General features: G+C 43.3%; 1 protein-coding gene across 2 annotated transcripts in view; it reads right to left on the bottom strand.

Annotated features, from left to right (window-relative positions):
• Window positions 1-7,878: 7,878 nt before the first annotated feature.
• The window catches only part of BCAT2 (branched chain amino acid transaminase 2), a 31,098-nt gene continuing 21,720 nt past the window's right edge, over window positions 7,879-17,256 (bottom strand). For both annotated transcript variants that reach the window (XM_014053283.2, XM_014053284.2), the window contains 5 exons: window positions 15,969-16,111; window positions 12,850-12,935; window positions 11,298-11,438; window positions 11,128-11,202; window positions 7,879-8,430 (listed from right to left, as the gene is read on the bottom strand). In XM_014053283.2, coding sequence (XP_013908758.2) covers window positions 8,389-8,430; window positions 11,128-11,202; window positions 11,298-11,438; window positions 12,850-12,935; window positions 15,969-16,111 — 487 coding nt within the window. In that variant the 3' untranslated portion in view covers window positions 7,879-8,388. The remainder of the gene's footprint in view (window positions 8,431-11,127; window positions 11,203-11,297; window positions 11,439-12,849; window positions 12,936-15,968; window positions 16,112-17,256) is intronic.

Genomic DNA, 17,256 nt, shown 5'->3' with positions numbered 1-17,256 from the left:
CAGATGTGGGTAAAGGGCCGGCTTGAGGTTTGACTCCCATTCCCCAACTCTAATAGTAGAGTCTAATTTGTAGAACCCTCATCATGCAAAAGGATTTCTATCGCTCAGCCTCCCCATTGACAGAACTAGGGATCTATACATATTTGCAGTAAACTAGGAATAACTTTCGACACACACAGAGACCCGGCCAGGCGCCAGCCTAAACGTGATGTTTGTTGGAGCATCGGCCCTATCTCATTCTTCAGCAAATACCTGGAGAAAGTGGAAGGGGAGGGAAAATCAACAACATCAAAGCAAATGAGTCGTCTAGTTTGCCCTCTAGGGATGATCTGGAAAAAAAATGACGTTGGTTGGATATGGCCACTTCCTTCCTTCAGTGGTGATTGTAGAAAAGGAATCCCAGCTGTGAGGCTCTTGGAGACAAGCATGAGGCCTCTGGAAGAAGGAGATTGAGAAATTCCTTTGTCAAGAATTTAAAACGATCCCCGAAATCCAGCTGCTCTGTCATAGTATACAGTTTTCCCACCCATGGCATCTTGTATCATTGGCCACAGAGTATAGCTGGGCCTTTCCATTTTGTACCTCAAACAGTGTGATGATATAGAACAGAGAATAATATGGTTGGAAAGGACCTTGGGGAAGTTCTAATTCAACCCCCTGCTGAAGCAAGAGTCCCTCTACTATTCCAGAAAACCTCCAGTGCTGGAGCACCCAAAACCTTTGGATACAAGCTGTTCGACTGATTGATTGTTGTCATTTTTAGGAAATTTATCCTTAGTTCTAGGTCCGTGAGGGCGAACCTATGGCACGCATGCTGCAAGTGGCAGCCAGAGCCATCTCTCCGGGCATGCGAGCGATCATAGATCGCTCTTCCGGGTTCTGGTGCACTTGCCAGCTGGTCTTCACGGAAACTGTAAGAGCAGCTGTCTGGCACGCATGCACATTGGGAAGATGATCTTCTGGTTTCTGGCATGTGCATGCACAGCGGCAAGCTAGTCTTCACGCATACATACACACCAGAACTGGAAGAGCAGCTACCTGCTGTGCATGAGCATGCTGGAAACTGGAAGATCATCTTCCTAGCACAGTGGTGGCTAACCTTTTTGGTGCCCAGCGAACTCCCAAAATGCAATGTGAGTGCCCCTTGCATACGCCCCTCCGTGCATGTGCCCTGCCCCTTTCATGCAACCGCACATGCCCCTGTGCATTCATGCACGTCCCCCGTGTATCCCCTGGCCCATTTTTGGCTTCCAGATTGGTGCAGGAGGCTTTCCAGGCCCAAAACGGTGGGGGGTGGGGCGCGTGCCATGCACGGGAAGCCCCAAAATGCAATGTGAGCGCCCCCAGCACATGCACCCCGCCCCCTGTGCATACAGGGCAGAAACCCAAAGACCAAATGGCCAGCAGGAGGTTTAGGTTTACACTCATGTGGGATGGAGCTGGGGCAACGGCTGGAGTGCCCACAGAGAGGGCTCTGCATGGCACCTGTGGCACTTGTGCCATAGGTTCGCCATAACAATCCTAGCACACGCACAATCTTCTGGCTGCTCTTCTGATTTCTGGCACACATGCCCACGTCCTTTCCCATTTCGGCACTCAGTGCCAAACAGATTCACCAACACTGTTCTAGGTTGAATCTCTCTTTAATGATCTTCCACCAGCTACTTCTTCTACTGCTCTCAGGTGCTTTCAGGGACGTGCAGTCACTAGAGGCAAGGGAGGCGGGGCCTCACCAGTCTCCTCAGGGAAAGGAAAGGATTTTAAATAATTTTCTTAAAATAATTAAAGCCAGGGTAGTTGCTACCAGATTTCAAGTCACAGTGGCTTGGTGTCTGCTCTCAGTATTAACTAGGAGGAGGCCAGAGAACTAGGGGCCTCTTTGCATAAGGATTTTTTTCGCCTTTTAAGAGTTAAGCAAGGGTTAACAAGGGAAGAATTTCTTATGCAAATGAGGCACGTATTCTCTCACCTCATGTAGAGGGCATTTTTAGAGGCTTTTTCGAGTTTTCTGGGAGCGACTAGCTCATTCTGACTTCAGAGCTCTGGCTTTTCAAGAGGGCAGGGTAGGGCAGGGAGAAGCAGAGTTGAAATCATCTCTGAAACAGCTGGAAAAGGTCCGTGTGTGGGGAGGGGGGAGGAATTCAAAAAGTTTGATCGGAAGGCAGCAGGGAAAGGGTGGGGGTATGGCAGAGGAGCTGCTTTCAAGCCTTTGGAAAATATATCCAATCCAACTTCTGTGTTTGTGTTTGAGAGTGAGTGAATGAGAGAAGGATCGAAGTTCTCTGTCTGCGTGTGTCTGTTTGAGAGAGGGGGAGGGAAGGAGAGAGGGAGGAAGGAGGGGGAGGGAGAAGAAAAAGAATGGAAAACTTATTTTGCAAGGGGGAAAAATGCTGTCGCTTTAAATCGGAACTTAGCATGCCTGGCTGTGGAATTCTGGGAGTTGAAGTCCACAAGTCTAAAAACAGCCTCACCGGGGGTAAAGCTGACCGCACGTCAATGGGTGCTTTGGAGAATAGATTGACTTCCCTCTTCTCTGTGAGAGTACCTCAAGCACTGGAACACTGCTATCATATCATCTCTAGTCCTTTCTCTTTGTTAGACCCCATTCCCTCAATCATTCATTGCATGATTTAGCATCCACGTCTCTTATCTTTTTTGCTCTTTTCTAGAGCTTCTCTAGGGTTTTCAGGATCTTTTTTTTTTCTATTGTGGTAACCAGAACTGATGCATTATTCCAAGTGTGGCCTCACCAGTACAGTATAAAGCAGTGCTGTTACGTGACGTTGAAGTTATCTCTCTGGGTCTTTGGAGTCACTAATTCCTCTTTAGTGGCTGCACAGCAATTGGCCTTAGATGGGGTTGGGAGGTGATAATTGGCAGTGGGCAAGATCAAAATGAATCCCTATGGCTTTGTTAATTAACTAAGAGCCTTCATGTCATTTGCATATTGTGAAAGGGAAAGTCTACTTCCATTCAAGCTCATCTTCTGATGACTTCACGATGGACACAAGCATTTCATCTCCTGGCAGTGATTTGACCTCAGTTGCCCTCTTAAGCAGCCCTGAAAAGATTACATTTCCCCATGCTTATATACTCTATTCATTCAACGACTGTGCCAAGCCAATTTTCACTCATCTCAGTTCTACAGTAAGCAGGAAATGGTTATGCAAACTTCTTGAAATAATCCAAAGTGAAGCACCATCTAAATTTCTTCAATAGCAATAGCAATAGCAGTAGACTTATATACTGCTTCATAGGGCTTTCAGCCCTCTCTAAGCGGTTTACAGAGAGTCAGCATATTGCCCCCAACAATCTGGGTCCTCATTTTACCCACCTCGGAAGGATGGAAGGCTGAGTCAACCCTGAGCCGGTGAGATTTGAACCGCTGAACTGCTGATCTAGCAGTAGCCTGCAGTGCTGCATTTAACCACTGCGCCACCTTGGCTTCAAAAGGAAGTTGATCTAAAATTTTCTTGGAAAACACATAGTGGTACCTTGGTACTCCACTGCTTTGAAATTCATCGAATTTGAAACTCAATGCATTTTGACCCAAAAGATTTGTCCCAGTACTCATTGTTTGCTGGTAGTCGACACATAAGCTAGAACTTGTCAGTGTCGGCTGCCTTGTGACTCATTGTATTATTTTTTATGGGGAAAATGTGTTTGGTACTCATCATTTTAGTACTGATCGTGCCTCCTGGAGCCAATTAATGATAAGTATCAAGGTATCACTGTATTGATGAGTTTAAAATATATAATGTATATATCAGCTATATATCCAAGCTGAAATGCTGGTTTCAAACCCTCATCATTTTCAGATTTTGTAAGTTTTTCTATACCAGAAATTATCATTTGCAACCTTCTTAGATGACTTCCAACAAGGTCAATTGTGGAAACGTGATTTCCTTAACAACTGCACAATTCACCTAACCACTACAATGAGTCATTTAACAAGCACAAAAAAAAAAGGTTATAAAATTGGGTGCAATTCACTTAAATACCAATTTGCTTAGCAATGGAAATTCTTGTCCTAACTGTGGTTAGAAGTTGCATGCACTACGTGCATGAACTTAAAAATTACTGCTTTCAGATATGGCATTCTTCTTAATAACTCATTCGAGAAATTTACAGTAAGTTTAAACCAGAACAGGCAGATGTTAGATTGCAAGGTATTGGCAGATCTCTGGATGGTTGGATGCAATTCAGAAAAAATACTTGATTTCTAATGAATGTAGATAAAAATATTCTCTTCTGCTTAAATTACTCAGCTGAAGGAAGGAATTTTGGGGCATAACCAAAAATGAATTTTAATGCATGAGGACCATGGTCTATTGGTCGAGCTTTAAACATTATTGCTGAACCCAAATAAATCTATTATCTTGTACATTTCAGGATAGCAAATAATGAGCTTCTAATAATATTTAAAGAGATATTTCTTGAATGTCAGTCTATATCTGGTGTACTGTGTTTCCCCAAAAACAGAGTCTTATTTTCTTTTAACCCCCGAAATAAGCATTTGGCCTTATTTTCGTGGAGGTCTTTTATTTTTGAGGTGCAGGAAGAGGTGAGAGTGGTCACATCATGGCTGCTGCTGTTGCAATATTTTGGGGGAGGGCTTATTTTCAGGAGAGGGCTTATTTTAGTGCATATGCTCAAAAGCCCGATTGGGCTTATTATCAGGGGAGGTCTAATTTTCAGGGAAATAGGGCAGGTATCAGCTTATCTTCCATTCCTTTACTTTTTTCCATTATTCCTTTCATCTTTTTCTGTTTTTTAAAAAAACAAACACAACAAAACACCAGTGAGATAAGTGAGTTGGGAATATCTACACAACTTTTTGGCTGAAAATACTAAGATCCTTCCATCTACTCCACCCCAGGTTTTACAGAGTTCCAAAATGCACTGAGCATGCACCATATATTATGGGCAATGTGGTTTGCAAGGATAGCAATATCCTTTATCTCTTCCTAGCAGATGCCAGAATCCTTCTGGAGTTACATTCTTAGGAGTGTCATCATCTCCACAAGTTGGGAAGATTGTAATTTTAAGTCAGAAATCTCCAATGGCAGATTCCATTTTTTTCTTCTGTTTCCCGATGTTCAGAGATCTGTTTGTTACCCAATGTGCAAAGGTCTTCTTAATCCTGAGCCAAGGTGGCGCAGTGGTTAAATGCAGCACTGCAGGCTACTGCTAGATCAGCAGTTCAGCGGTTCAAATCTCACCGGCTCAGGGATGACTCAGCCTTCCATCCATCCGAGGTGGGTAAAATGAGGACCCAGATTGTTGGGGGCAATATGCTGACTCTCTGTAAACCGCTTAGAGAGGCCTGAAAGGCCTATGAAGCGGTATATAAGTCTACTGCTATTGCTATTGCTATTGCTAAATCACGTGTCTCTTTCCAACCTGAATTATTTCATGAATCCCGTGCTATAATATCAACTCTTCACTAGTCAAGAACAATCTTCAGAAAAAAAATGTGCAGATAGAGAAGCTGGAGGGAAGTGGATCGCTCAGCTCAACGAAATTCTTTTTTTTTTTTTTGATAATCAATTTTTTTTTAGTACTTTTCTTTGGGGTTTACTTGACCAAGATCACAGATTGACCTAGCCAGCACATTTGGACTAATGTACTCAAGTGAAGCAGTTGTTAGGCGAAACATCACAACTTTACCACTTAGCCACTCAGTAACTCCAGTGGTTCCCATTGCAGTCATTAGGTGAGAACCATGCCATTGTTAGACGACCTTAAATTTTTCCTGTTGCGTTCACCTCCAATTCACACAACCTCACAAAGGGCCAGCAGCTGTCTTGGCTTAACTAGCAGCAGAAGGAAGGAAACACAAGCCAGCTGAGGGCAGCAGATATTGGCAGGGATTGGCAGCAGCGGCAGGACAGCCAGAAGGATAGAGGTGTGAGGGGAGATAGAGGTGTGGAGGGCAGCTGAAGTGTGGGCAAATTTCAATAGAAACCATTCCAGTACAATTGGATCACCTTAATGGCTACCAGGCTAGGAAAAACGCTGTCCACCATCACCTTTAGCCCCCTACCACTCCAAATTTCCCTTTGTGGTGGTGGTGTTGTTTTTATATAGACCTTTCCACACCAGTATCTAGCCTTAGCAACAGCCAGTCAAATAACATCGTTTTCTAATAATGTCTAAAATGAACTTCTAGAATTCTTCCTGGAGGGTGCTTTGCAGTTCACCAATTTTCTTTCTTTCTTTTTTAATTAAAAGATCTAATAGTCAGAGGAGACAGCCTAGTAGGTACCAAGTGTGATCCCCAGCTTTGTGAGATATGTGTATTATAGGTAGTCCTCGACTTACAACAGGTTATTTAGTGACCATTTGAAGTTACAACTTAGGGCCGTTTTTCACAATTACGACCATTGCTGCATTCCCACGGTCATGTGATCAAAATTCAGGCACTTGGCAACTTAACGTATTTTTTGGAGTATAAGACGCACCTTTCTCCCCTCAAAAAATAGAGTGAAAATCTGGGTACATCTTACACACTGAATACAGCATATTTGGCCTACCGAAACCCCGCTCCCTTTGTAAAAATGGACGAACAGAGAGTTTGGGAGGCTTGCAAAGTGCTTAAGAGCTGAGGAAGGCAAAAAAGAGAGCAAAAAACGAGCCTCCCCCCCCTTGCAACCCTGAGGAGCACTCTACAAGCCTCCCAAACCCTCTGCATGCCCCTCCCCCCAAAACAGCCCAGTTTTTGCTAGTTTCCCCCCCCCCCAAAAGACCCCAGGAGCACTCTAAGAACTTCCCAAAGCTCTGCATGCCTCCCCTCTCTTGTTTGCAAAAAAATGAGGTGTGCAGAGGGTTTGGGAGGCCTGCAGAGTGCAAAACCTTTTTTTAAAAAAAAATTACCTCTTCAAAATCATGGTGCATCTTATACTATGATACGTCTTATAGTCTGAAAAATATGGTGATTCATATTTATGAATATTTCAGTGTCCTGGGGCATGTGATCCCCTTTTGCAACTTTTCGATAAGCCAAGTCAGTGGGGAACAATGGTGTTACTAACTTAACAACTGCAATGGTTCACTTAACAACTGTGGAAAGGAAGGTCATAAAACGGGGGAAACTCATTTAACAAATGTTTCACTTAGCAACAGAATTTTTGAGCTCAATTGTAGTCGTAAGTCAAGGACTTGTCTGTGCAACCCTAGTGATAATGCAGAAAAAAATATGTTTTTTTTCCTTTTCTGCAAGGAATCTTTAGTCCAGAAAAGCTTTGTTGAAATCACTGGCTGAAATAATTCTGGGAAATCATCACATGATTTTAGAATGATTATACACCACCCACGATCTCTTCTCATGAGGTGGGCGGATATATAAATTTGATAAACAAACAAACTCTCCCAAACTACATTGCTTATAGAGTACTGTTTTTAAACCTTAGCAACTTTAAGATTTGTCAACTTCAGCTCCCAGAATTCCATAGTCACCTAGCTGGGAAACTCTGAGAGCTGAAAGTCCACACTTCTTAAAATTGCCAAGGTTGAGTAACACTAGAATAGACACTGTTTACACCACAGAACAAGAAAGTCAGAAATGGATGGCAGGAGCCTTCTCCAAGATGCAGTTTAATCTTGTTTATTTATTAAATTTGTATGCCATCCTTCTCGCTGTCACATCTCTTTTGAATCATTTTTCCACCTTAAAAAGCCAACCACGGCTGCAAATTGTAGCTCCATGTTAATTCTGAAGATTTAAGGCTTCTTTTATCTATCCAGCAGATTTAACTTTAAAAAGTGAATAGTCATCCACACGAAACAAGAATTTCACGTTTCTGGAAATGTTCAGTTTAAGATACAGGAGCCAAAATTTTAAAATTTTGGCCCCATTCACAAAGATACCAAAATGAAAAAAAAAAAAAACTTTTATAAGAGCAATATGGTTTAGATTACACTTTTTTTTACATGTGCTCCTACATGAATTCAAGCGACTATTCTTTAAAAAAAAATTGGCAATCATGCACATGAAGTATTAGAGCTTTGCGTACACCCCACATTCCTTCGTTTTCTCCTACTCCTCTCAATATTGCACTTAAAAGCGAAAAGCAGCCGAGTTTTTGGAGTGGAGAGAGAAGCAGAGCAAGCCGCTTGGAGTTCAAAGCATCGTTTCCATCGCAGCAAAGAGGTTGATCTGGTATTCTTCCTGGTCCTGGATCAGGGCAGGCCTTCCTGATGTGGAGTGTTTCGCAGCCATAAAGGGCCTGGGTTTATATCAGGGGAACTGTAGTTTCCCCAAACCAGGCAGTGAGTCAGTCAAATGGAAGGCAAAACTGGAAAAGCTTTAGAACCATGTCATAAATACAGCTGTGGTGAAGAGAGTGAAGCTGAACGAGAGCAGGGAAAAGTCAAATCCCACAGTCTTCAGCAAACCACTTGGGCCCAGTCACTTGGGGTGCGTCCGTACTGCGAAGGACCAAAAAAATACAGTCAGAGTTTGTGGTTGTAACCTCTCAAAATATTAAGCAGAAGCAGAGTTAATCCAAATTCCCTTCCCCAACACACACACACAGACACACACACACACACTCACACAGACACACACACACACTCACACACACTGCAAGCAATGATGTGGATATATTGTCACTTTTTTCAATGCAGACCAGATTTTCTTCCCCCAAGAACTTCGGCTACTGTTGTTGGCATAATTGATCTTCACCCCACTTCTTATTTCTTATTTTTAAAGGGGTGTGTTTTGCCTACTCCTAAGATTTAACTAATTTTAGGGGTGCTAATTTACTTCAAGTGTGTCTTGAACGAATTCCTAGAAATGCAGGAGGGAGAAAATTAAGAACTACTATCCCATACAGGTAGTCCTCAAATTAGGACAGGGTTACTTAGTAATTGTACTTTATGACCTAGTTCCAAAGTTTCAATGGTCAGTATTTCCCTCATGACCCATGTTCCAGATGCTTGGCAACCAACCTTCATTATGGCAGGTTATTAGTTTGGTGTAACGGTTAAGGCATCAGGCTAAAATCCATGAGATGGTGAGTTCTAGTGCCACCTTAGGCATGAAGAGAGCTGGGTGATCTTGGGCAAGTCAATCTCTCTCACCCCTGCAAAGGAGGTGATAGCAAGCTACTTCTGAAATCTTGCCCAGAAAGCTGCAGGGACCTGTCCTGCCAGTCTTCCCGGGTGTCAACACTGATACAAAGACACACAATATTCCATCACAAAGCCATTCTGCCCTCTTGTGGCCCAATTGAGGAAAGATGGGATAAGCACAATTCTTGCTTTCATTTTGAAGTAGGGGGCCTAAAAATGAAAACTTATCTAGGACTGTATATCAAAGTAACTTAGTAATTTTAATGTGAACTTGCAGAGTTTCTTGTTTGTGAATCTGTATATTGGGATGGGTAACCTAACTTAGCCTGGGGACCCTATTTTATTGTTTTGATTTGGTATCTACTTATGTCTTAGTATAGATAAGATCCATTTTTCCCACTCTAACAACCACTCTGTGAGGATATCTGGGATGAGAGGGATTGACTGGCTCAAAGTCTCGCTGTGATCTTTGTGGCGGAGAGTGAACTGAAACCTGGGTTTCTCCACTCCTTGTCAAATACTTTATTAACAACACCACACTGCTTGGAACAGATTACTTCAATTGTGTAAAGCACTGGTCTCCAACCTTGGCAACTTTAAGACTTGTGGACTTCAACTCTGGGAGTTGAAGTCCACAAGTCTTAAAGTTGCCAAGGTTGGAGACCACTGGTGTAAGGTACATCAGTATCCTCAGGATTGTCCCAATCAGTTGTCAAGTTACAATACACACAGATCAATGGTGGGTTCCTACCGGTTCTGACCAGTTCAGCCGAACCGGTAGTGGTTTGGCGGCCTGGGTCGCTGGAACCAGCAGCAACCCAGGCCTGCCATATCCCCGAATCGATTCTCCCACCTTGTTTTTGGCTTCTGCGCAAGTGCAGAACAATTTTTATTGCACAGATGGTTCACTCAAAGAATCTAATATCCAGGGCAGGATATTGCTGGTATTCTTTCATATCTATGCTGGCTAATCCCGATTCTGCTTATTTTCTGAACCCCTCAATTGCAACAAGACGGCGCCATTTCTTTATACCGTACTTTTTGGAGTACAAGATGCACTCCCCTCCCACCCCAAAAAAAGAGGGTGGAAATGTCGGTGCATCTTATACACCGAATACAGCAATTTTTTGGCCTCCCATAACCCTGCTCCATGGGTCTCATTTTTGCAAAAACAGGCCCATTTTTCACAAAAATGGGATGCACAGAGAGTTTGGGTGGCCTGCAGAGTGCTCCTGGGGCAGGGGTGGGTTTCTCGCCCCGTTCCAACCGGTTTGGTTGGAACGGGGCCGGCGGCGTCCTTGTGCACACACGCAGCGCACGCATGCGTACTAGCGTCTGTGCGATGCTCCAGCTGCTCCTGGAGGATCGCGCAGGCGCTGTATGCGTCCTGCGCATGTGTGGAAGCGCAGAACTCGTCAAAACCGGGTAAGGAGCGCGGGCGGGCGGGTGGGCCCTTCGCCGTTCCCGGAAGTTACTTACTTCCGGGTTCGCCGACCAACCGGTTCGCAGGGACCGCTGCGAACCAGTTGAAACCCACCCCTGTCCTGGGGTCTGGAGAGGGTAAAAATGGGATGTGCAGGGGTTTCGGGAGGCCAGAAACAGGCCCGTTTTTCACAAAAATGGGATGCACACAGGGTTTGGGAAGCCTGCAGAGTGCTCCTGGGGGCCAGAGAGGGCAAAAACTTTTTTTTTTCTTGTTTTCCTCTTCAAAATCTTGGTGTGTCTTATAGACTGAAAAATACAGGTACTTTCTTTTTCTGCCCTAAGAGGCCACAAGGACCAAAGCCAGAGATAGTGTGATGTCCCCGGAAAACCCCATCTAGCATCCCAAGAATCAGCATGGAAATGTTTTGTTTTTGACAGAGGATATGAGGAAAAGTAGGGCCCTTTTGCCTTGCCAAGGCTGAAATGCAACAAAACGCTGAATTAGGTACTTTTTCAAATGCAAATCGATGCAGAAAAAGGACAGAATCAATTTAAAACTGGAAATGTGAAAAACCAAGCAAACACAACCTGTCAGATCTGTTTTCTGTCTCCCGCTAAGAATTTTACCTGAATATCTGTCAACTCCTTCAGAAACCGCTTTGCAATCTCAGGTCCATTTTCCATTGTGGGGATATGATAATTCTGTGCCAAGAGAGAGACAGAAACCCAGTTTGTATCGAGAAGAACAAAACAGATGTAGAGAAACCAGAAAGTTGGGAATGTCCCATGAGTCTCACCTTGCCCTGATAGAGAATTCTGTCCACGGGACATACCACACAAGCTGTGCCTGAGCCAAATATCTCCTTCACTCTTTTCTCCTCCAAGCCTTTGATCACGTCAGACATGGTGATTGTTCTCTCAGAAACCTTGAATTTCCCCTGGGTAGAAAGAGAGACAAGCACGTTTAAATCCTGCTGTCAGCCATTTTATAAAATGTAGAAAGGTCGAAGTTTGAATGAAGGCAAATATGTGTCCCAGGAATAATGTTGCAAGATTGAATCTGGGTCGGTCACCGGGATCAGCTTTCGGAAGGAAACAACAGCCAATTGCCAGCCATCAACACACAAATCAACCACGTAAGACACCACATAACAGCCCATATATTCCAGTAAAGAGAAGTTCCCTCAGGATGGGCTCCAGTATGAGTCTGAAATCTTGGAAGAGTAAACCTCTGGTCCCGGTCACCCGCCCAAATTCAATCTTGTAACTGAATTTTGAGTCCAATCCATCTATTTCAGAACCAGTTCTTGGTTGCAGTGCACAGGCATTTGCAGTGCAAAACATCTCACAGTCAAGAAGCCGTTCTATCTTTAAAGATAGAATCTTGGGGATAGAATCTTGGGGATTGCTGCCAATCAAGGAAGGCTAGGGACCAATGGCCCCTGGAGTCTCCTCATCCCACCACTGCGAATTAGGGTGGCAAGAAGGTTAAACATTTGTAGTAAAGCTTCCTACCGTGTCAAACACATTTGAAAATTGTCCTGTAAGACCAATGATCGGCGTAATAGTTATTGTTATTCAATAGCACAAAAAGATCAGGGAAAAAAACCCCATTCCATTGTGACCCGACAAATGCGCGCCAACAAAACCGCGTCCACAAAAGCGCGATTAGGGTTTTTAGGTTAGGATTAGGATTCCACTAGCACCGACAGAGTGAGGAAGTTTCTGCAACTTTGCAATCAATCTTTTTTTTTTTTTTGGTATGCTAAAAGTGAAGGGTGCTTCAGTTGCAAAGTCGCAACCACTGTTTTGACTTGTTTGACCTTCCCCACCTCGCCCCCCCACCCCCAACATCTTCACATCCCATCCTTTGGCCACCTTGGAAAAAAATCCCAACCTTACTCCCTTTACAATATTGCTCGTTTTTATGGTCCTAAGTCACCCCACCGAAATGTAGAACGTGACTCTCTCCTTAACTCAGGATTTGACATCAACAATAGCCTCATTTTTATCCAGCAAATTGTTCTCTCTGCTGCTCTCTCAATTCATTCTTGAGTGCAACAATGAATACTAAAAAAGAAATTTTACAAAATAAAAACCCTCCCCGTCCAGAGGTGGGCTGCTGGGGGTTCGCATGGGTTCGGGCGATCCTCGAGCTAGGATTCTGCCCAGTTCGGTTAACCCCCAAATGTCACCTGACTGGGCCCTCCTGCCCCTCTCCAGAGTTTCCACGTGGCCCACTCATCATGCCAGGTAAGTGCAGGGTCCGCGCAGAGGCTCGCTGCAATTTTTGAAGCCCACCCCTGTCCCCATCAGTGGCAGGGATACCTCACACTTTTGCATGCTCACCCATTTGCGGGCCAAATCCAGAAGGCTTTGTCGTGTCACACCAGGTAAAATGATTCCATTAAGTGGAGGGGTGACCAGCTCCATATCTGAAAAGTTGACATTATAGTTACACATTTCCAGGGATGGCTACATGTTATAGCACTAAAATATTTCTGAAACCCCAAAAGGTGGAATTAACTGAGGGGAGGAAATGCAATTATAATTAAAAGGGAAAATCAGCTTTAGAAACCCGAATTGCATGATAACTTAGTCCTATACATATCTGAATGGCACAAGAATGCTGTCTATATGTTCCACTAGTTTCAATTATCAATTCTGCACATAACTACCTCTGGATACAACCACTAACTATGTTTAAGTAGAGAAGAGCAACAAAAAATATACATGTATTATTTTCGTAAATGATAATGGGATAATATTTAATATACACTCTGCCGGACTTTCAAGAGATTTAATTTTTGGGAACGTGTAATACAGCAACACTTACATTAAGTTTTCATTTTCTTTTTAAATAATTTAAAATTTCAGAACATGGATAGTGATGGATGGATGGAGAGAGATGATGAATGGATATAGGTAGGTAGGTAGGTAGGTAGGTTGGTAGGTAGATAGGAAGATATTTTTTTGAGTATAAGAGGCGCCTTTTCCCCCTAAAGACATTGGTGCATCTTATACACTGAATACAGCCATTTTTGGCCTCCCGAACCCCGGATCCCATTTTTGTGAAAAATGGGCAAAAACCGGGTGCTTTGCCTTCCCCCACCCCCCAGAAGCACTTTGCAGGCTTCAGCAGGACTGGGGAAGGGGAAAATGCCCCTGTTTTAGTGAAAAACGGCAAAAATCTCAGCCCTGCTGAAGCCTGCAGTGTGTTCCTGGGGGCTAGGGGAAGGCAAAAACTTTTTTTCTTATTTACCTCTTCGAAATCATGCTGCATCTTATACAACAGTGTGTCTTATAGTCCGAAAAATATGGTAGACAGACAGACAAACAGAGTGAGCAAGCAAGCAAGCACCAAAGATTAAGGAATCTTAACTAACTAATGTGGCCATTTTTCTTGATTAATTCATTTTAATCTGCATAAATTTACAATCACAATTGGGTCCAGAATTTCCATTGCTAAGCAAGACAGTTATTAAGTGAGACGCCCAATTTTACGATCTTTTTGGCCATGGCTGTTAAGCAAAATAAGCAAATTACCACATCATTAAGTGAATCATGTGGTCCTTAAGTAAACCCAGCTTCTCCCATTGGCTTTGCTTGTTGAAAGCTGACAGGGAAGATCCCAAATGGTGATCACATGACCCCAGGACACTGCAACCGTCGTAAGTACAGGCCGGTGGCCAATTGCACCTGAATTCTGATCACGTGGCCTGCAAGGGTTGGTGGGCTCCTATTGCAAGACACTTTTTCAGTACCTTTGTAATTTCAAATGGCTATAAGTCAAGGACCACCTACAGGACTAAAGGAAAAACTCAAACACATTTTTCCTGATGCCTCTGGTACACTACTTGTATCATGTTAAGAAGTGACACCTTTTCTCTATGGCACAAGAAAATAAAGCGACTGATTTTACAGTGGTAGAGACTAACTTGATTCTGCACCTAATAACGGCAGCAAGACTGTTGGTGGCGCAATACTGGAAGAAGGAAGACTTGCCTACAATCCAAGAATGGACACTGAAAGTCACAAACTTAGCCGAGATGGCTAAAATATTGGCATATCTTAAAGATTACTCAAATGAGAGATATAAACGAGACTGGAAAAAATGGATTGACTATATACAAAATAAATACGGGACCAAGAAATTCCAGTTAGCCTATGCTTAAGATCTGAAATGATTTAAATTGTTTAAAGTTAGTTAAGCAAGAAGAAGCTAAGTTCAGTGTAGAATGTCATTAATTTCTTTATTTCTTTTTCTTTTTTTCAATAGATTTTAGACTGTGTTTGTTAATAATCCATACCGTGTACGGGTTCTGGGAAGCCGGGGGGGGGGGGGGGAGGAGGGGGGCAGGGGGGGTGGCGGGAGGGAGGGGCACAAAGACAAAAAAATTGTACTTCAATGTTTTAATGCTTGACGAATGATGAATTATTTGTGTTTTAAAAGAAATAAAACCTTTGAAAAAACGAAAATAAAGCGACTTGTCATTTTGATTAAGTACTTGCATTGAGTACAGTATTAATTTAATAAGTTTTAAAACCCATAAATCCAGAGAATGCATGGCTTGGATGCTAAAGATTCATCGATGTTGCCTTCTCGTCCTTCTCCACCTCCCTGCAATGATGGGTGTCTGCAGGAAAGTGGCAAACTAAAAATACATATCATGACACAAATTTTACGCTTGCATGCAGTAGCACGATGCAAATATGAAAGGACGGAGGGGCGGTGTGTGTGTGTCTACATTTTGGTGACAACCATTTCATCATTGCATAGGGAATCCTGGGCTTATGACTAAGACACTATCAGACTGTTGTTCAAAGTTAGGATGGGCCCCTCCCCAAAAATACACAGCCCAATCTCAAGATGACAATGCCTACAATACCACCTCTCCAGTCATATGATCGCATTTTGGGCATTTGGCAATTGGCTCACCTTTATAGACATTATACAATGTCCTGCATTCACACAACCACAATTTCCCACATTTTTTTGCCTGTTTCCAGCATTTACTTCTGGTTCCCGGCAATAAACATCCATTGGGTATAATGAATTCACTTCATGACCACAGCATTCAGTTAACAAACTGCCATTAAACATATTGTAAAGTTGGGTCCAGTCCCATGGCGACCCACTTAATGACCACAACAAATTACAATTATAATTCCAGGCTCAGTTGTGGTTGTAAGTTGAGGTTAGGAAGTTAGGAAGAGGTGCCTATGCACAACCCCCAATAAATGTATCCAGGATATGAGAAGAAAAAATAGAACAATTTTGGATGAAAAACCAAGACAAGAGTTTTTTTGGGGGGGAGGGAGCGAAGGAATTTCCCTAATGGTAACTTATTTTAGGAATCAGGAATTAATGTTTAATCAATACCCTGAATCAGCCTTACCACAGGACCATGTTCCCATCAAAGCCCAAAACAATGGATCTGCCACTGCCCAGAGATAAAATTCCTTACCTCCCTCTTGGTCCTTCCAAAACAAGAAAATATTCATGGTCCCAACTTCAGTGAGTTGGTGGTCTTCGCCGTACAGCCACAAAACCTGCTGGCAACCCAATTTGGCAGCCTCTCCTTGCACGTAGATGGTGGGGCCGTAGTTGCTAAGGGATGAAATAAGAGCAGGACAAGACTCTGATCGGATACAAAGGCATTTATCCAGTGACCAAAATGGATGCGAAACCAGCCTGAAAGACTAAAAGGGAAGGCACAAGCGATGGCGGCTCAAACGTAATCAATGGGACAGCTTGCCTCCAGAAGTTGTGAATGCCCAAACACAGGAAGTCTTTAAGATGATGTTGGATAGTCATTTGTGTGGAACGGTTCACCGACAAAACTGCGAAGCCCTTATCCATGCCGACATAAGCTAACCCTAAACCTAACCCTAAACCTAACCCTAAACCTAACCCTAAACCTAACCCTAAACCTAACCCTAAACCTAACCCTAAACCTAACCCTAAACCTAACCCTAAACCTAACCCTAAACCTAACCCTAAACCTAACCCTAAACCTAACCCTAAACCTAACCCTAAACCTAACCCTAAACCTAACCCTAAACCTAACCCTAAACCTAACCCTAAACCTAACCCTAAACCTAACCCTAAACCTAACCCTAAACCTAACCCTAAACCTAACCCTAAACCTAACCCTAAACCTAACCCTAAACCTAACCCTAAACCTAACCCTAAACCTAACCCTAAACCTAACCCTAAACCTAACCCTAAACCTAACCCTAAACCTAACCCTAAACCTAACCCTAAACCTAACCCTAAACCTAACCCTAAACCTAACCCTAAACCTAACCCTAAACCTAACCCTAAACCTAACCCTAAACCTAACCCTAAACCTAACCCTAAACCTAACCCTAAACCTAACCCTAAACCTAACCCTAAACCTAACCCTAAACCTAACCCTAAACCTAACCCTAAACCTAACCCTAAACCTAACCCTAAACCTAACCCTAAACGTAATGCTAAACTTAACCCCAAACCTAACCCAAACCTAACCCTAACCTAACCCTAAACCTAACCCTAAACCTAACCCTAAACCTAACCCTAAACCTAATCCTAACCCTTACCTTAATTTAAATCGGCTTTCTGCCGCCGCGCTGTTTTAAAGCACACTTCTGTCGCCGCGCTGTTGTCGCCGCGGTTATGACATCGCGGTGATGACGTCGCGGCTTTAGCGACATGGTTTTGTCGCCGCTATTTTGACGAACGCGGTTTTGTCGGGCCATGGTCTGGAACAG

This window comes from Thamnophis sirtalis, unplaced genomic scaffold, assembly GCF_051295495.1.
Source record: "Thamnophis sirtalis isolate CommonGarterSnake01/CBP01778 unplaced genomic scaffold, rThaSir2_p1.2 scaffold_4, whole genome shotgun sequence".
NCBI classification, from domain to species: domain Eukaryota; kingdom Metazoa; phylum Chordata; class Lepidosauria; order Squamata; family Natricidae; genus Thamnophis; species Thamnophis sirtalis.
The sequence above is the reverse complement of the archived record's forward strand: the minus strand, read 5'-3'. Positions and strand labels throughout refer to the sequence as shown.